At 45.5% G+C, this 20,993-nt stretch overlaps 1 protein-coding gene across 5 annotated transcripts in view; it reads left to right on the top strand.

The window, feature by feature from the left end:
- The window catches only part of NRG2 (neuregulin 2), a 313,668-nt gene that overhangs the window by 182,532 nt on the left and 110,143 nt on the right, over window positions 1-20,993 (top strand). For 4 of the 5 annotated variants that reach the window (XM_075131394.1, XM_048861434.2, XM_075131393.1 and 1 more), the window contains exon 2: window positions 6,520-6,691. In XM_075131394.1, the coding sequence (XP_074987495.1) occupies window positions 6,520-6,691 (172 nt within the window). Of the gene's footprint in view, window positions 1-5,828; window positions 6,245-6,519; window positions 6,692-20,993 lie in introns of those variants that run through there. The other variant, XM_075131395.1, reaches the window with a different exon arrangement.

Here is a 20,993-nt window from a genome sequence, read left to right as displayed (position 1 = left end):
TTTTGGTGAAGGTACCTAGATGCTTTTGGGCATCCTCTAGGTGCCTGAAATATATGATGTGTTTTTATCAAGGCTCTTCAGTGCAACACCAAATATAAACAACTGTAAATTAAACATGTCTGGATCAGACCTTATAAGGTGGATCTTAAAGAGATCCAGGCAACTTAGTTAGGGCTAAAATTTCAGTTTTGTAACTGATGTTGTTTGCCATTGAGTAGGCGATGGGTATGCAAATCCTGGTGTCTTGCTGCTGTGCGAGCTACAGGTGTTAACAGTAAATCTGGTTTAGAATGCAGAGAATGACAGCTGGAGCATGACAACACATTCAGATGGGTTACAGAACTGGATGTGTGTGTTTTTCATATCTCGGTTGGTTTTGGTATTAGCTTAGTTCTCTAGGCCTATGTTGGTGGTTGTTTGAGCTATTTAATTTCAGTGACTACAGAATGAGCGTTCCTTCCATGCAGCTTTTGTGGTTCTCCACAGCCTCTTCTCCACCAGGTTTAAAGTATGAGTTTTAGGATGTTTTATGGGGAACTTCTCACCTTACTCATACCTCAAGTAGATTTTGTTGAATTTCTGTGCAAAAAGCCCTACAGGACTAGTCTTAGTGCAACTAAACCTATTTAGTCCCAAATCCTGGGCCTTTTGAAACTTAACAGCCAAGCTCCCATTCATTGATGTACCTGTAGCTATTTACACTTACCCGCTAGAGCAGGGAAAAAAATGTCAAGAAAGATTTGTGAAATTCATGCAACTGAGTACCATTAATTTTATTCACCAATATTTGCAAGCATCGTATCTTCAACCTCATGTATCCAAAAATCATTAGATTTCAAAAATAATAAATGTGGGACTTTTTTATTTGTTTCCTGGATTTTGAAACTTTCAGATTCACATTTTCCAGCTTTTCTCTGCAACCACAGGAGCTAGAAACTTACTTATTTCTTTTTTAAGTGAAAGCAGAGAGTCTCACATAATCACTTGATTCCAGGAGCTGGGTGTCACAGGCTCATCTGAGCCAATGGAGCATCTAGTGAAACAAGCTCACCAAGTCTCACAGAAGTCAAATTAATAGTCCACTCAGGATAGTCCACCTGGGCCTTACATTCCTCAAAGTAAACAAAACTCATTCACTGACTCAAACAAAAACGTGCAGAATTATCCAAAGAGGCCTGGTCAGGGGCTAAGTTAAGGAGCAATCCTTTCTCCTCTATCCCTGCTTCACCCAGAACCTTTTATACAACCTTCTGGGCCTTGATTGTCTTCTGCCTGTTCCAGCCTTTCTAGCCAGTGGAGGACAATACTTATTGGTTCTATCTGCAGCTGATTCTTCTTTATTCTCCATGAACCTCTGTATTGGCCACAAGAATGATTACAGAAAGCTAAAATCTTGCAAATATGTGTCCAGACACCCATCACAAAATGTTTTTGATTTCCTTCCTCTGTTAATAAAACTTTCAGGTGCTGAATCAGGGAGCAGAAATAGTAGCATACAAGTTAGGTGAATAGTCGCATACCATGAATTTGGAGTACTCAAAGACCAAGTTGAAAGAAATTGTTTGTGACCAATCCAGATCTGAAATATGCTTTTGCAGGGAGTGTCCATCAAATACCTTTGAATACAAATTAATGTGTAGAATTCAAAGTATATGCATGAATAATTATCCCAGCTTTACCTGCAAGCAGTGTTGTTCTGCTCTTCCATTTATACTTGATATTGTCACCTGGTGGACTGAGGGAAGTGTGTGTTTTTCCTTGGGACTTGGGGACATTTAACTTGCCTCCATCATCTCCTTAAATGTTTGTCACTGCTCATTTTCTTATGGCATGAAGTTAATGGGTTTGACCATCCCAATCTGTGCAGGGGAAAACCCCCCATTCAAAGCATTGAAGAAGGGGAGCACAACTTACTTCATACTGTTCCCAATAACTTCTTCAGCCATAAGTGGAATTTCATGAAGTAAATTGGTTCAAAAAATGGGAACCAGGCTAATGTCAATGCTGTAAATTAATTAAAAGTTAATGGAGGCAGCTATGATGTAAACGAATAACCCTGCTAAGTGAAAGACCAAGCAATCTCAGTCTGTCTATTTTGTCCAAGAGGAAACTAAGAAGTGAATTGATCATGGTCTAAAAGTAACTACATGGGGAAGAGATTTCTGATGGTAGGTAGCTCTTCAATCTGGTAGAGAAAGGTTTAACGAAAACAAATGGTTGGAAGCTGAAACTAGACAAATTCAGACTAGAAATAAGGGTCACACTTTTAATAGTGAGGTTAATTAACCGGTGGAACACCTTCTTGAGAGAGATGTTGGATTCTCTATCATTTGCATTCTTTAAATCAAGACTGGATAGCTTTCTAAAAGACGCTGTAGCTCTAAGAGATGTTATTGGCTTGATGCAGAAATGACTGTTTGAGATTCTGTGGCCTGTGTAATGCAGGTCATCAGATATGATGATCCCTTCTGGCCTTAATCTCTATGAATCTATGCACAAACAGACTTGATGATCCTATTTTTCTATTTTTCACAATAACCTTTCACAGCGCAAGTTCTCTATGTCCCTCATTCTGGGGAGAGAACAGAGCTATTTCCCTTTAACTTGCATGCATGCTTTTTGGTGTATGATTCACTTCAAAGCAAAGATCAGTAAAAGAGAAGGTTTTTTTGTGTTTGCAAAACCAGAGGTGCCTGGGATGCAAGTTCCAGTTTACTGGAACTCCCAAGTTTGAGAAACGTGAGGGGGCATTTGCCCCATTTCTAGTTGACCTGCATCTCCATAGCCCCGTCACACTCCTCCGTCATCCATGCTCTTTGGGCTTTTCTCTGGCTTGAGATGAACATAGCCAGAGTCACAGTGCCTGCCACACTTGAAGAGAGGCCACTCCCTCTAGAGCCCTTCCTCTAACTGAGCAGCTCAGGTGCACCCCCCCCTCCCCCGGCACCGTCCCTCTCCTCAAAAGGATCCTTTACTTCTCCTCTGAATGGATGAATTGTAAGGCAGGTGTCTGAAACCTTTTCATTCTGTAAACCACCTCTTAAATAAATGTTTTAGACCTCCACTGCCATTCACGATTGCATAACTTTCTGATGACCACTACCACGATTGCTGCTGACATGCAGAAATAATGCTAGGGAAGTATTTCATGCATTTTGTTCTCTCTTTCTTCAGAAAGCACAGAACACTTATTGCACTAAATGCACTGCCTGCTCCACAGCTCTCCGTTTATTCCCCCTCCCAGCTGTGCTGGTACTCTCTCTCTTTCCCTGCACACGTTTCTTTGTCTACGGCTACACTGCACAGCTCCTGCGGCAGCGTCTGGGGTATGTGTGGCTACGTGCTGCAGTGAAAGCAGGCTGCACCCACACTGCAGCATGTAGCTACCTGTGTCGGAGAAAGGCTTCAGCAGCGGAGAGCTCTCAGAACCTTTCCCTGCTGCCTCCCTGCTCCCAGAGTCTTTCCTCACCACTGGAGCTTTCCCTGCAGCGGGTGAATACTTCAGCAGCTGGATGCTGCATTGCTAAAAATAGCAGGGTAGACATGGGAGGTGCTGCTTGGGCGTGTACGGAGCTGTGTAGGGTCTATACCCAGATCCTTAACCAGAGGGTTCTGGCATGTCTCTACTTGCCTAAGCAGTGCCTCACCGTCTACACTGCTGTTTATACCCATGGCATGTATGTATTCTACGTGCCACCGAAAGGAGTCTGCAGTGTATACGTACCTTTTGCCACCTGTTCCGTTTCCCTTCCTTTCCTTCTGCACATGTTTTCTTGCGCCCCTGGATATACTGGACCAACTCCAAGATAATCTTTAGACTTTTCTGTGCATTCAGTATATGTCTCTGTTAGTGTTGTTACTCTGCCTGTTTTCATTTGTATATAATAACCTTCAATAAAGACAGCAGTTAAAAAACCCCAACAGTCTAGGATTATTTAGCTTGGCAAGACGAAAGAGAGGAAATATAACAGGTCTGTAAAATGATGACTGGTTACTCCCAGGGTAATTCTGCACCAAAAAATAAATTCTGCACACAACATTTTAAAATTCTGCAAAATTCTGCTTATTTTATTTGTCAAAAGAACACAATATAATCATGCTGGTTTCAATTATTTTGTTTGTTTATTTAAACTACAATACAATGGATGGAGAATGGGAGTGGGGAGCATTGGAGGAAATCTCCAATCCCCTCTGTCTAAAAGTAATGTGGCTAGAATTGACCCTTTACTTCTAGTTATTAGTCAACAAATAGATGCAGCCATATGCTCAGTGTCACATCATAGGCAACTGAAGAACAAGTGAGGGCTGGGGACTCAAACTCACAATTTATATTGCAAAAAGAAAAGGAGTACTTGTGGCACATTAGAGACTAACAAATTTATTTGAGCATAAGCTTCCGTGAGCTACAGCTCACTTCATCGAATGCATTCAGTGGATTCACGAAAGCTTATGCTCAAATTTGTTAGTCTCTAAGGTGCCACAAGTACTCCTTTTCTTTTTGCGAATACAGGCTAACACGGCTGCTACTCTGAGATTTATATTGGCTACTGACCATCTCCAGGAAGGTCAGTAGCAAGCAGTTCATGGAGCACATTTTGATAGGAAATTTTTTCAGTCCAAAAACTTAAAACAGTTCGAATCCCTAAAGCAACATAAGCATGTGTAAGGCCATACTGTCCTTGACAATAAGGCTCCTTCACACCACTCTGGCAATGTAAAGAAGCCTTACATTTTTTATACCTGTTTTATACTGCTGGAGGAATTCACTAAGCAGGCAGGCTGCTACATTCTTCTCTGCCTGAGGGGACAGAACCTGCCCCAATCCTATCTCCTCAGAAAACACCCAAAGCCCTTGCCCTCCATGCCAAGCATGCTGCAATAGTGAGCAAGAGGGACAGAGTGTGTGTCTTGCTCTCTCTCACTCTCACAACTGCCCAGCCCCACCCCCTGACAGTGATTTACCTCTCTCCTGGCTGCTCTGGGCGTCAAATTGACCTGCCTGCACTGCTGGGGAGGGGCATGTGACCGGTCTTGCAGCTCCCTTTGCTTCCCCATCAGAAGTCATTTTTCTGTGGGGAAGCAAAGAAATCTGTGGGGGCCATGAATTCTGCGCACATGAGTGATGCAAAATTCCCCCAGGAGTAACTGGTATAATGAAGCCCATCTGATTCTTTATCTCTTATTGCTGTCCCATATCACAAGGATAGGCCACTCAGTGAAATTCAAAGACAACCAATGTATATTTCAGAGTGGAAATACTTTATCTGCAACATATAATTAACAAGTGGAACTCACTGCTGCAGGATTTTAAGACAAATATAACCTACTGACTTTCTTTTAAAAGGTAAGATTTAAAATAATACATGTTCAAAGAGAACAGACTGCAGTTACAGCTGTAAGACAAAAATTGCAAAGGTTGCTGATCCTCATGCTTAGGGCATAATATAATCCCTGGCTGTGGGTTGTTAAGGGCGAATGGTACAACCTTATCCAATTTTCCAGATGCATAGTTAATTTATTTCCCTTCTCTGAAGCATCCAGTAAAGGTCACACGCAGAAGCAGGTCTCATACTAGAAGTCGACCTGTCAGGTGTTCCACTTCTAGGGATTTGTAAAGATCTTTCCCAGTCATCTCTATTCTGTCATGCCTCCACCTGTGGCCCCAGGAACTGATGCCCCTCCCACCTTAGCCATTTGCAAAGGTAGAGTTTTCAGTGTAGGAGTCCTGTTTGGCTGTAGTGTCGAATGGCAGAGTGACCACTTGTACCAGCACTTGTTTCCCCTGCTAGGTCATGTTTCAGCCTTCCCCTCTTAGCACCAGAAGAGCTAATGCACAGTACATCCCCAGATTGTACAGGCAGGCACATGAGCACCAGGAAATCATCAGTGCACGCAGCTAGAGGGGAAGAGAATGACCCCCAGCCCATTTCCTTCTCCTTCAGTAGTCAAATAGTACAACTCTGAGCAGCAGAGGTGGTGAGATCAACAGCGTGTCTGTCAGCAGCAGCAAGGTAAAGGAAGATGTCGTAGCAAAACGGTTAGCAGCAGCAATGGCAGAATGAGAAAAATCCATCGTGAGCTCCTGCTGCGCTGTGTTCAGCCTGGCTTGCCAATCCAGGAAGCAGAATAAAACCTCATCTCTTTTGTGCACCTGGAAATGCACAGAGCCTGCCTTTGTGCATGAGAAAAACAGGAGCTATTGGTCTGGAAATCTGCAGCAGATGTGGGGCAAAGATGGAAACTGGTGAGCCCGCCCTTCATCTGAAGTTAGGGGCCTGCTTCCTTCCCAGCATATTCAGCTGTGACAATCCACCTGTTTGCTTTTTTTAAGAAATAATGACGCTAATGATAAGTATTTAGACAAGGATCCAACCCGAGTCACTATATAGTAAATGCAGCTGCAGATCAGCTGTGACTCTTAGAGCCCCAGCAGAGGGAAACTCAACTGTATAACTTACCTTGCCCTGTGCCCCTTACAGAGGCAGGTTTTCACAACTAGTCTGATGTCTCTCTTCACAGCTGTTCCTCCAAAACTGAAGAAACTGAAAAGCCCAAATGTTCATGTTGGGGAAAAGATTTCGCTGAAATGTGAGGCTACGGCAGGGAATCCCCAGCCCGCCTACAAGTGGTATAAAGATGGCAAAGAACTGAAGAAGAGCAAGGACATCCGAATAAAATACGGGAATGGCAAGTAAGTATAAAACTTGATTGCTTTGCACCATAATAATTAACAAATGTCTGGTATAAATGTCATACATCAGACTGCCTCTTGTCAGCATTCAAGTAGCTGTATCTATTTATCCTGCACCCATATCCCCTTCTGCAGGGATGCTGCTGTCAGATTTCACAAGGTAAGTTGGTCTGGGTTGGTACTTGGACAGGAGACCACCAAAAAATTTCTACAGTGCTGTAGGTGGCATCCTGTTTTCAGAGTTAGTATTAACTGAGGTCCTGAGATGGTGTTTGAGAGCACTGTGCTGCTGGAAGAATGAAACTGACCACTTGCAATCATTTTTACAAGAGTAGCATTATGAACCGCAGTGTCCTGGGCAAATTCCATTTCTGATTTCTTAAATTTGACTTGCTGTTTCAATTGGATGTACTATTCCTCTTTACTTCCTGTCCTAAACTGTTGTGTACTACTACAGAACCTTCTTGAGTAGGAGAAGGGCACCAGGGGTTCCACCTGCACAGCTCCTTTCCTGTGGGGAGAAGGATGGAGGAGTTTATGAAGGCTAGTGCTGAGAGCTCTCTTGCTGGGCTATTAAGCATCACAGAAGTCTTCTAAGTCCCAGCGCTGGAGATTAGTAGGAGCATTGCCAGCAGACCGAGGAAAGTGATTATTCCCCTCCATTTGGCACTGGTGAGGCTACATCTGGAGTATTGCGTCCAGTTTTTGTCCCCCCACTTCAGAAAGAATGTGGACAAATTGGAGAGAGTCCAGCGGGGGGCAAAAAAAAATGATTAGGGGGTTGGGGCACATGACTTATGAGGAGAGGCTGAGGGAACTGGGATTGTTTAGTCTGCAGAAGAAAAGAGTGAGGGGGGGGATTCGATAGCTGCTTTCAACTACCTGAAAGGGGGTTCCAAAGAGGATGGATCTAGACTGTTCTCAGTGGTAGCTGATGACAGAACAAGGAGTAATGGTCTCAAGTTGCAGTGGGGAAGGTCTAGGTTGGATATTAGGAAAAACTTTCACTAGGAGGGTGGTGAAGCACTGGAATGGGTTACTTAGGGAGGTGGTGGAACCTCCTTCTTTTGAGGTTTTTAAGGTCAGGCTTGACAAAGCCCTGGCTGGGATGATTTAGTTGGGGATTGGTCCTGCTTTGAGCAGGGGGTTGGACTAGATGACCTCCTGAGGTCCCTTCCAACCCTGATATTCTATGATTCTATGAAGGTGGGAATTAAATCCTTCCTGCCTTCCCTTAAAATTGCTGCTTCCTTCTCTTATCTAATCCTTTTCAATGCAAAGAGGAAACTGGTCTCTTGTTCTACCTCTTTTGTCCCTTACACATATAGTAGCTAATTCAGAAGGTCCAACAGCTGTTTTCTCCTAGTGTGGCTAAAGGTGATGATGAGAAAACCATCTTCCTAGTTCTGTAGCAGGGGAAGGGATGGGGTTCTCCAGGGGTCCCTTTGGACAACACTTGGTACATCTGGGATGAAGCTCTTTTAAAGTGGAGTCAGTGTTGAGCCAGCCAGGAGCAGGTGGAGTTGGGTAGCCAGTGCGAGGATGTGTGTTGCACAGTCGGTGATGCTTGGCATCTCCGATCAACTCCAGGGGCCAGAAGCCTGGGCTGCTCTAAGGCCAGCATTGTCTATTGCATAGCACCAAGCAGGGTGAGAAGATGAACATGTGGATCCTTCTCCAGTGAAGTGGCCACAGTGACATCCCCCTTTCCGCCCAATAAGGGTTTAATGCTGCAGAGGGAAGGGTCATAGTTTCCTGCCCTATATAGATGGAGGCATACCCATGTCAGGAGATATATCAGCTGCCACTAAGGGTGATGGGCCTGGGGACCCTGCCCCCCCTTTTGTGCTGCAGGAAAGAATTCTCCTGCCAGGCCACAGTTCTGTCATGTTAGCCTCCATCCCAGTGTCCTGGAGATAAGCGTCTTTCTATGGGTGGGAGCCCTGTCCCCCATCTCAGTGTGTGTAAGTGATGCAGCCTGAGTCTTGTGAATCAGGTGCAAGGCACAATGTGGACCCAGCCCTTTAAGAAGGAACTGCTCCAGCCCACCTGTGCCCATTAACAGCCTTAATGGGCCCTGCTGGAGGACAGGTGTCCCCTATAAAGGGCAGCAGGAAGTTGCAAGTTCAGGAAGCTGTAATAGATAGTGAGGAAAAGTTCTTGCAAGGCAGACCCTGAGCTTGGGGGAGCTGTCCCAACTAGGAGGGCTGGAAGTAGCCTACTGAGGTAGGAAGAAGACCCTTATTCTAGGGGAATTTGGAAGTCGTAGCCTGAAGACTAAGCTCAGGCCAGGTAAAGCCTGGCAGTGGTGATTAAATTGGCACCCAACTGTGGGAATGAGAATCATGGATGATTAGGAAGGGAAGGGACCTCAGGAGGTCCTCTAGTCCAACCCCCAGCTCAAAGCAGGACCAATCTCCAACTAAATCATCCCAGCCAGGGCTTTGTCAAGCCTGACCTGAAAACCTCTAAGGAAGGAGATTCCACCACCTCCCTAAGTAACCCATTCCAGTGCTTCACCACCCTCCTAGTGAAAGTTTTTCGTAACATCCAACCTAAACATCTCCCACTGCAACTTGAGACCGTTACTCCTTGTTCTGTCATCAGCTACCACTGAGAACAGTCTAGATCCATCCTCTTTGGAACCCCCTTTCAGGTAGTTGAAAGCAGCTATCAAATCCCCGCTCATTCTTCTCTTCTGCAGACTAAATAATCCTAGTTCTCTCAGCCTCTCCTCGTAAGTCATGTGTTCCAGTCCCCTAACCATTTTTGTTGCCCTCCGCAGGACTCTTTCCAATTTTTCCACATCCTTCTTGTAGTGTGGGGCCCAAAACTGGACACGGTACTCCAGATGAGGCCTCACCAATGTCAAATAGAGAGGAATGATCACGTCCCTTGATCTGCTGGCAATGCCCCTACATATACAGCCCAAAATGCCATTAGCCTTCTTGGCAACAAGGACACACTGACTCATATCCAGCTTCTCGTCCACTGTAACCCCTAGGTCCTTTTTCTTCAGAACTGCTGCCTAGCCATTCAGTCCCTAGTCTGTAGCAGTGCATGGGATTCTAAACTGGGAGGAGAGGTAGATACGCTGGAGAGTAGGGATAGGATACAGAGTGCCCTAGACACATTAGAGGATTGGACCAAAAGAAATCTGAGGTTCAACAAGGACAAGTGCAGAGTCCTGCAGAGCCCATGCACCGCTACAGACTAGGGACCGAATGGCTTGGCAGCAGTTCTGCAGAAAAGGATCTAGGGGTTACAGTGGATGAGAAGCTGGATATGAGTCAACAGTGTGCCCTTGTTGCCAAGAAGGCCAATGGCATTTTGGGATGTATATGTAGGGGCATTGCCAGCAGATCGAGGGACGTGACCGTTCCCCTCTATTTGACATTGATGAGGCCTCATCTGGAGTACCGTGTCCAGTTTTGGGCCCCACACTACAAGAAGGATGTGGAAAAATTGGAAAGAGTCCTGCGGAGGGCAACAAAAATGTTTAGGGGACTGGAACACATGAGTTACGAGGGGAGGCTGAGGGAACTGGGATAGTTTAGTCTACAGAAGATAAGAATGAGGGGGGGATCTGATAGCTGCTTTCAACTACCTGAAAGGGGGTTCCAAAGAGGATGGATTTAGACTGTTCTCAGTGGTAGCTGATGACAGAACAGGGAGTAATGGTTTCAAGTTGCAGTGGGGGAGGTTTAGGTTGGATATTAGGAAAAACTTGTTCACTAGTAGGGTGGTGAAGCACTGGAATGCGTTACTAAGGGAGGTGGTGTAACCTCCTTCTTTTGAGGTTTTTAAGGTCAGGCTTGACAAAGCTCTGGCTGGGATGATTTAGTTGGGGATTGGTCCTGCTTTGAGCTGGGGGTTGGACTAGAGGACCTCCTGAGGTCCCTTCCAACTCTGATATTCTATGATGATTCTTCCTTCCTAAGTGCAGGACTCTGCACTTGTCCTTGTTGAAGATCATAAGATTTCTCTTGGCCCAATCCTCTGTGTCTAGGTCCCTCTGTATCCAATCCCTATCCTCCAGCGTATCTACCACTCCAGCCAGTTTAGTGTCACCTGCAAACTTGCTGAGGGTGCAGTCCACGCCATCCTCAAGGTCATTAATGAAGATATTGAACAAAACCAGCCCCAGGACTGACCCTTGGGTCACTCTGCTTGATATCAGCTGCCAACTAGACATGGAGCCATTGATCACTACCTGTTGAGCCCGACAATCTAGCCAGCTTTCTATCAACCTTATAGTCCATTCATCCAGCCCCTACTTCTTTAACTTGCTGGCAAGAATACTGTGGGAGACCATACCAAAAGCTTTGCTAAAGTCAAGGAATAACACATCCACTGCTTTCCCCCTCATCCACAGAGCCCGTTATCTCTTCATAGAAGGCAATTAGGTTAGTCAGGCATGACTTGCCCTTGGGGAATCCATGCTGACTGTTCCTGATCACTTTCCTCTCCTCTAAGTGCTTCCGAATTGATTCCTTGAGGACCTGCTCCATGATTTTTCCAGGGACTGAGGTGAGGCTGACTGGCCTGTAGTTCCCAGGATCCTCCTCCTTCCCTTTTTTAAAGATGGGCACTACATTAGCCTTTTTCCAGTCTTCTGGGACCTCCCCCGATAGCCATGAGTGAATGGCCAATGGTTCTGCAATCACATCCGCCAACTCGTTTAGCACCCTCGGCTGCAGTGCATCCGGCCTCATGGACTTGTGCTCATCCAGCTTTTCTAAATAGTCCTGAACCACTTCTTTCTCCACAGATAGCTGGTCATCTCCTCCCCTTGCTGTGCTGCCCAGGGGAGAGAGACACGGAACTGGGGTTGCGGCCTGGAAGGTCAGACTGTGTAGGGACTAAATAAACTGAGACTTCCAGGAGGGGAATGTTTTCAATGACCTTTGGACTGCAGGTGCATGCTTGAAGAAGCCCCTGCACCAGGGGAGACTGGCAGGGTGCAGCAGACTTTGTTTGGGAGGCAGCTGCCCTGGTACCCAGCTCTTTGCTTTTTTATAAATATATAAAATCAGGAAGGGGCTTCTCTGACCATCGCCACACGCCTGCCCAGCTTGCTGGATAAATACCCACCTGCTTATGCAGGCGAAGGGCAAACTCTCAGAGGCAGTAAACCACCACTTTTTTTTTTGTATTTCTCTGTGCAGATGCTGTAGGTGAAAGGGAGACGCTATGGCATGGGCCAGTGAGTGTCTCATAGCATCTCAGTGTGAGAGGTGTGGAGGTAGTGGGAGCTCTGTGAGGAAGAGGGGAGATGACAGTGCCTTCCTACCCAAACACTGTGGTTGAACACAACACACACAAGGCCTGTCTGGTGATCGGATCATCTTGCTCCCAGCCTTGTCTTCCACCTAGAACCCCTCACAGGTTTACTCTGACATTGCTTTCCTAAAGGTTCACCATATTGTGGAGAAGACTTTTTTCCTGTGGGGAAGAGGTCCTTTACACACTCTCTGCTCTACATATCCTGTGTAGGAGAAGAACCTTCCCCCCAGCAATCCTGTGGTCTGTGCAATAGGCTACCAAACTAGGCAAACTCATTGTATTATAACCATTCTGTATTTGGTGAGAACTTCAATGTAAAGATCTTTATCAGCCACTATTATTGCTTCTGCTATGAGACTGCCTACTCCTTGGGCAAATCTTCATCTTTCTGTACCTCAGTTTTCCCATGTGTAAAATGGGGATAATTACACTGACCTTTGTAAAGCACTTTTGATATCTGATTCAAAGCTCTACAGAAGCTAGTTGTGGTTTATACATGCATGATAACATTTAGGGGGTCCCATGACACCAGACAACATATCCACCTGCATAATTTATTGGAATGAATAGAGTAGGAACATTGATTCATTTTATGCAACATCATGGAAGTATTGGATGTAAAATATTTTCCATGACATTTTCTCCATGTATAATCCTTTACATGACAGAACATCTGACCTATAAACAGGAAATAACTGTAAAGAGTTGGCAAGAGACCGCAGCTATGGAGAAGCTTTCTCTTCTAGGAAGGCTTGAGAATGTGGTAGCAGAACAACACGCCCCGCAGGCACTGATTCATAATGATTTGACAATTAGTCATTTTTCAGAGCAGTGTTGACATTTGATGTATCACGTAACTCCCCAAGCCATCTATTTCTGACTTTGTATGTCCTGACACAGCTGACAAAGAAACAGCCTATAAATCTAGGACTGTTTGGTCACTTGGAAGTCTGAAAGTTAATTTTCTGCTACCATATCCAATGCATAAGAGTGTGAAAAATATTACATCTATCCTTATTAGGGCAGGTATAGAGTATTCATTTTTAAAATTAGAAGTGACTAAAAGAAATCAATGACAACACATTGAGCCATTTTACCACATTACAATGTTGATTACTTGCCATTAGAACAATTTTAATCCTATAGATTTCAAAATCACCTCAAAAATTATTGGTCTCACTCATCACCGATCTTTCTGTGATTAATGTAACACCTCCTTCCTATGGAAAGTTACAGAGTTGGTCAAGAGAGGGCTTTGAATGGACTTATTAACACAATCAAACCGTGGCACTGTAACCAGCCTCTCTGTAATTGCATATGCATACAGTCACACAGGGCAGATGGTGTTGGCTGTGAATGGACTTGTGTTAACAGGGGTCTAGAATGTTATGTAGAAATTACCAATGAACATCCTAGGTAGGCAAGAAGGATTTATATGGCCCTTTTTAGTGTAGTATCTGAGCATGTCACAATCTTTAACTTATCCTCACAACTGGCCTGTGAGGTAGGGCAGTGCTGTTATCCCCTTTGCACAGCTGGGAGAACTGAGGCCCAGAAGGATTAAATGACTTCTCCATGCTCCCCCCAGAAGATCTGTCTTGGAGCTGGGACTCCTATGTATCAGGCTAGCACCCTAACCAGAGATCTCTTCCTCCCACCGGCTGTAACATATTCCTGCTGCTGTCCCTGACCCGAGAGCCCTCTGCCTCCTGCCTGGCACCCTCTGACAGATAGTGAAGCTGGCTTGCTGGAAGAAGGTGGTTTCCCACCTACCCAAAGAGTGCCTGGGTAGCATGGTGATGGGTGCCCAGTAATTCCCAAAACAGAAGTAAAAGTGTGTGGAAGAACCAATCCTCTTCCCTCAAGACACTCCTGTCAAGTAACAATGCTGCATTTACTAGTTTCCATGGCACCAAGTTGGGCTGCGGCCAGTGACAGGCCAGAAACATGTTAGGTGATAAAAGCTCTTCCTTCTGGCAGAATAAAAGTCCCAAATCTTAACACACCCTAAAGCAGGAGTCCTGCTATGTCACCAATGAAGAGTGTGCCTGACCTGAAAAGACACCTCAGTCCCAAGGTGCATCCCAAGTCCTCTCCTGACAGACATCCATCCTAGCACTCTGCTTCTATCCCTGCTTTCTGGTGAGAGAGCCTTGAAAGCACCCTGGCATTTCTGACTCTCCCTTCATGGGGCTGGTTACCTATGCAGAGCCAGGGACTTGTCTACCAAAGTGGTAATCAGGCAAACCTTAGGGCTGCTCTAAACGTGACTGCCCCTTGCTCTAGCAAGGAAGATCTCCCCTTTCCCTCATTTATCACACAGAGGGTGGGACAAAACTGCTAGCTCAGTTAAATTGTGACAGCAGGCAGTCAGGATTTTGGCAATGATTTGGTACTTTGCCTTCTGGCCTTGGCTGAAAGCATGAAACACATTACAAACAGCCCTGTTCAAATCCCAGGTGAAGGATCCAGGAGCTCTGTTTGTGTCTGCAAATATCTTGCCCATCAGAGCTACAAATACTCCAAAACAGACCCTAGTGGCAGCGGGAGAGACCCCGAAAGAAAAGACAGGAGGGAATGAAGTCCATCAGTGCTGAAGGGCTCCCAAAAAGGAGAGGGAGATCCTTACTCGGTGCTCCAGGGGAACCCAACCAAGATGGCCTTGGAAAAATGTCTGTCTGAGCCAAATATGGACATAGAACTGGAAGGGACCGCCTGGGTCTATGAGCCCATGGGATTCATTGCTTTCACAGGCAACCCTGTCATATTATCCTGTTCATGAACTTATCAAGCTCCAGCTTATAGCTAGTTAGGTTCTTTGTCCCCACTGCTGCTATTGATGGTAAGCAACCATCAAATGAGGATCTATTCAACTCTGTATGTGTAGGAAGAACCCCCATGGCTAACTACCTGACCCCACTCATACCCTGTGGGAATCTTGGTATCCCAGCGAGGTGGGGTGTCCCAGAACATCCTGGGGCAGAAGATTCAAACCCCTATTGTCCTTCAGAGGATAACGTTGGGGAGGGAAAATCTTGGGCAAGGAGAGCAGGGAAAACCTCTCTTCTTGAAGAAAGCACCAAAGACTAATGCTCCCACAGAGCTGATGGTATTGCACAGAATTGGGCTTTTTGGTTTCTTAGAAATCCTACACATGTCTGTGTTACTGTTAGATCATAGATCTAAATCTAATTCTTTGTGATCCTCTTGAAATATCTTATTCTCTATGCAGTGGGGTCCAGTGAATGGAGCACTAGAATGGGAGTCAAGAGACCTGTTCATTGACTTAACCTCCCTGTCCCTCCATTTCCCCACCTCTAAAATGAGGGCTCACACCCCACTGTAAAGCCCTTTGAGATCTAAGAATGAAAAGTACCATATAAGAGCTAAGTATTGATAACTGAATAGAGTGCTTTTTGAATGGGAAACTTGCTATGAAATAGAGTGTATTGTACCAAGGAGACTAGCAACTACCTGTAAGTCAAAAGCTCAGATTTCTCATCCATTATCTATCTGTTTTGTTAACTACAAGCACAACCTTCCAGTGCCACAGGGCAGGGGGGGAGTCCTTCTCAATGAGTTCATGGGAGGGAGGGAAAAAATCCTGATTCCTTGCTTCTGAACTGCATGTTCCATCGCTAATTAGGAACAGGCTTGGACAGGCCTGCCTTGCATAGAAAGGAAACCTACCTCTTGGGTGGAAGAAAGTATTGGCTGGTGTGTTATCGCTTGCTAAATTTAAATAACATGCCATTGATAGGAATGTGAAGAGATTACCCAGCAAGAAACGAACACAATAGCAAAACCACAGCAGAGTGAGTTAAGCTGTATTCAGATTGCCAGAGCAGACCTTCAACTACCAGTCCTGATCAGAGTATGTGAGATCTTTTCCAAAGCACTGGAAAACAAAGTTAAGATTGAGTTACTCTACCCATGGTGCTTTGCCAAACTGTCAAACCCTGACTATTATGGGAGTGTGGGGAGTTCACATTTGTCTAAGAGCAGAAATTTAGCTTGTATTTCTTCTAACCTGCTATGGTATTACTCATCACAAGATCAACTGGAGAGAGATGTGCATGTGGATCTTCCATTGAAGTCAGTGGGAGCTGGCTGGATCAAACACCTGATGGTCTGCTGGTTCAGGTTGCTTTTGTATCCCATTCCTGATCTGTGCTCTTTTCTTTGACATGAAGAGAAATGACAGACTGCGAGGTTTGCCCATCTCTGTAGTTAAACGTTTTGGATGTTCAGTTTCGATCTGGTTGACCATTTGATGCTTGTGGGACAACAGTCCTTCTTGCAGTGTCATCAAGCAACCCTGTTATTACCCTGTGGGGTACCTTCTTCATCCCATTTCTGCACAGTACTCCCAGGAGGCTGACACACAAGGATTGAATTCATTGCTCAGGTTAGCAGGTGTTACCCCACTGTCCTGAGCAGAACTGCACCTCTTTACATCAGCGGTGAATTTGGCCTGCAGAAAAGTGTGCATCTTACTCTGATAAAAAGAAACAAAAGTTATGGTAAATAAGATGGACAATTTGGTTGAGGTTGTTGCACAAACTAGAAGTTACACAGGCAGGTTTAAGAGAAGAGGGAACACAACTAAAGGAGAATTTAAAGGCAGTCCTACTCTAGAGTAAATTGGCATAAATGCCATTGAAGCAACAGCTGGATGACGATGCTTTTAATAGGTTGGTGTTAGGGTCTGAGCCTGCAAAAATTTGAACATCTGGATAACTTTCCCTACATGAGTAATCTCAGTGGATGTGTCTACACCGCATTGTAAATCTGGGTTTGTGGAACACTGGCTTGCTTACTTGTGTCCACGCTGCATTGTAAACCTGGTGGACTTGAGTCTCACAGCTGTGTTAATTCTTCCAGACTGCACTAAGCAGAGCTTCTCACTCAGGTCTGTGGCTTGAGCTGTGTCCACACTGCAAAATTACAGGGCATGGACCTGTCACAATAGGACTCAAGATCTGACCCAGCCCCTGTTGCTTGTTACAAGAGTTTGCAATTCGGGGGGCTGTTTTAGATAGTCAGTCAGAGAGCAGCAATAACCAGGGTCAGCTCTTTTTCGTCTCCTTCAGACCAGGAGGTTGTGACCACTTGGAGATTCGGCGGCTGAAGTGAAGCTAGAACAGAATGCAGCAGCTTGAGTCTTAAGTACTGATAGTTTTTCACCATGACCAGATCCAACACCCATTGAAATAATCACTGTACATCCATTGACTTGGGTGGGTGCTATATCAGAGAGGTGTGGTCTTTCATGTGTGAAATACAACACTGGTCCTGGCCGCTTGTGGCCATTAAAGCCTGTTGTATTGACCAAATTCCAACTAGGGTAATCACATTTTGTCTGTAGTACTTACTGGTCAATTCACCTTGCAGTTTCACTTGGATACCATTGTGTAGTGTTACAGTGCACTGGTACAGATCACACCAGAAGTGGCTTCTTGAAAATGTGACACGAATGCACTGTTAAGCTTCCAACACCAGAAAGCAAATAAAAGGGACACCAGCCCAGTTGTCTATTAAAAACCTTGTGATTTTGGTGGAGCCTGACTCATGAGTGTTGAATGCGTTAGGCTGGCAATACTGGAGCTGGGCAGGGGGGCAAAAGGTACCTACAGGGCTGGTGGGGTGTCAGGACTGAGCACCTTCAGCTGAGCTTGAGGACTAGCCGGCCCAGCCTCCAGGCAGATTAATGAGCTCAGCTGGGTTGTGGTAGAACTGCCTGATTGGCTGAGGGCCGCCAACAGGCCTGCCTTTAAGCTCAGCTGCAGAAGCAGCTCACTGGCTGCTCAACAGTCCAACTACAACTGTGATTGCTCTTGCTCCTGTCCTGTTCTGGTCCTGTTCTTGCCTTGCTCCTGATTCCTGGCTTGGGCTCCAGCTCCACCCCTTGGCTCTGGTTTCTGGCCCCCACATTGAACCATGGAGCTGGACTGCTACACGTTTAGGAATTGGTCAGGATATGGGGTTCCCAAGCCAGAGGCCTTGTGCGGTTCACTAAAGCTGCATCCAGAGCATCTGACACAAGGTGCAGTTCTTCTCTCAAATGAGATTGAAAACCATAATGCCATTTTCCCAATCTTACAATCTCTCATTGGCTGCATGTCAAATGGGCTCAATTTGCCAACAGATAGTTCCCTCTAGCTGCCAGCCCTGAAAACTCCTCCGAAGAGCTAAAAAATCTAGCTCCCACCTTTCTATCTTTAATACAGATCCTGCGAGCCCACTGTTTTGTCCTTATTTACATCTGTGCCACCCCCATTGCTCTGCGGCTATGTCCTCCCTGACATCTGAGCAGCCCTCTTGCGGCCCAAGACTCTGCAGCCAAGGAGCACAGTGAACAATCCACCCTGGGCCTCAGAACTGTGCTCCAGAATCTACATTTTCTTTCAAAGGAATTGCCATTCTAGCCCTTCTGCTTGGGAAGAAAACCTTCCAAATGCGTAAAACATCTACGGGGAAGGAAAAAGAAAAGGAGTACTTGTGGCACCTTAGAGACTAACCAATTTATTTGAGCATGAGCTTTCGTGAGCTACAGCTCACTTCATCGGATGCATACCGTGGAAACTGCAGCAGACTTTATATATACACACAGAGAATATGAAACAATACCTCCTCCCACCCCACTGTCCTGCTGGTAATAGCTTATCTAAAGTGATCATCAAGTTGGGCCATTTCCAGCACAAATCCAGGTTTTCTCACCCTCCACCCCCCCACACAAATTCACTCTCCTGCTGGTGATAGCCCATCCAAAGTGACAACTCTCTACACAATGTGCATGATAATCAAGTTGGGCCATTTCCTGCACAAATCCAGGTTCTCTCACCCCCTCACCCCCCTCCCAAAAACCACACACACAAACTCACTATCCTGCTGGTAATAGCTCATCCAAACTGACCACTCTCCAAGTGTGTGTATGGGGGTGGGGGGTGAGAAAACCTGGATTTGTGCTGGAAATGGCCCAACTTGATGATCACTTTAGATAAGCTATTACCAGCAGGACAGTGGGGTGGGAGGAGGTATTGTTTCATATTCTCTGTGTGTATATAAAGTCTGCTGCAGTTTCCACGGTATGCATCCGATGAAGTGAGCTGTAGCTCACGAAAGCTCATGCTCAGATAAATTGGTTAGTCTCTAAGGTGCCACAAGTACTCCTTTTCTTTTTGCGAATACAGACTAACACGGCTGGTACTCTGAAACCTACGGGGAAGGGTGACACCAAGTGAATTACATATCCGACTAAATGATACAAGGGAGCCCACCCTGATTGTATTTTCCTGTTAAATAAAGTAAAATAAAACTTGATTTTTTTTGTTTAAATGTACTTGAAGCCACCCCAGAATTTCCAGTTTCCTACATGCAAACTGAAATGTGTGCTGCTGAAACCAAGGACCTTGTCTCGGAACTTAGTCCAACTTGTTGGGGAGCACACCGGCCTCTTCAACAGACTTGCACAGGGGCTAGCATTGGGGGACTGTGGGGTTGCCCAAGTGGCCATGCAGCTGGAACTTATGTGTTTGCTGATTATTAACAAATTGGTTAGGATGCATGGCCCAGAAGGGAATCCAGTTCACTCTCTTGGATTCTGCAGGTCAGGGGGAAGTAGAATCTTGCTTTGTCCCCCGTGGCATCATCCTCTCCAACTCTGGATACGTCGAGAGAACGGAGCTGTGGAGCGAGAAGTCACTGTCCTTACACAGCTGCATATCAGGACAGAGCAGCACTTAATTTGAGGAGGTCCATAAACTTGCTTCCGTGGAAGAGAGTCAGTGCTGGAAGAGAGTAGGAAAGTGGGCTCAGGGGATGTCCGAGTTGCCTTCTGGGGACCCAGAAGGATAAGAACATAAGAATGGCCATTCTGGGTCAGACCAAAGGTCCATCCAGCCCAGTATCCTGTCTGCCGACTGTGGCCAACACCAGGTGCCCCAGAGGGAGTGAACCTAACAGGTAATGATCAAGTGATCTCTCTCCTGCCATCCATCTCCACCCTCTGACAAACAGAGGCTAGGGACACCATTCCTTACCCATCCTGGCTAATAGCCATTAATGGACTTAACCTCCATGAATTTATCCAGTTCTCTTTTGAACCCTGTTATAGTCCTAACCTTCACAACCTCCTCAGGCAAGGAGTTCCACTGGCTGACTGTGCGCTGAGTGAAGAACTTCCTTTTATTTGTTTTAAACCTGCTACCCATTAATTTCATTTGGTGGCCCCTAGTTCTTTTATTATGGGAACAAGTAAATAACTTTTCCTTATTCACTTTCTCCACACCACTCATGATTTTATATACCTCTATCACAGTGGTTCCCAAACTTGTTTTGCTGCTTGCTCAGGGAAAGCCCCTGGCGGGCCGGGCTGGGAGCTGCGATCGGCCGAACCTGTGGACGCGGCAGATAAACAAACCAGCCTGGCCCGCCAGGGGCTTTCCCTGCGCAAGCGGCGGAACAAGTTTGGGAACCACTGTTCTATCATATCCCCCCTTAGTTTCCTCTTTTCCAAGCTGAAAAGTCCTAGCCTCTTTAATCTCTCCTCATATGGGACCCATTCCAAACCCCTAATCATTTTAGTTGCCCTTTTCTGAACCTTTTCTAATGCCAGTATATCTTTTTTGAGAGGAGGGGACCACATCTGTAAGCAGTATTCAAGATGTGGGCGTACCATGGATTTATATAAGGGCAATAAGATATTCTCTGTTTTATTCTCTGTCCCTTTTTTAATGATTCCTAACATCCTGTTTGCTTTTTTGACTGCCGCTGCACATTGCGTGGACGTTTTCAGAGAACTATCCACGATGATTCCAAGATCTTTTTCCTGATTAGTTGTAGCTAAATTAGCCCCCATCATATTGTATGTATAGTTGGGGTTATTTTTTTCCAATGTGCATTATTTACATTTATCCACATTATGTTTCATTTGCCATTTTGTTGCCCAATCACTTAGTTTTGTGAGATCTTTTTGAAGTTCTTCACAGTCTGCGTTGGTCTTAACTATCTTGAG

Source organism: Caretta caretta, chromosome 8, assembly GCF_965140235.1.
Source record: "Caretta caretta isolate rCarCar2 chromosome 8, rCarCar1.hap1, whole genome shotgun sequence".
Lineage (NCBI taxonomy): Eukaryota > Metazoa > Chordata > Testudines > Cheloniidae > Caretta > Caretta caretta.
The sequence above is the reverse complement of the archived record's forward strand: the minus strand, read 5'-3'. Positions and strand labels throughout refer to the sequence as shown.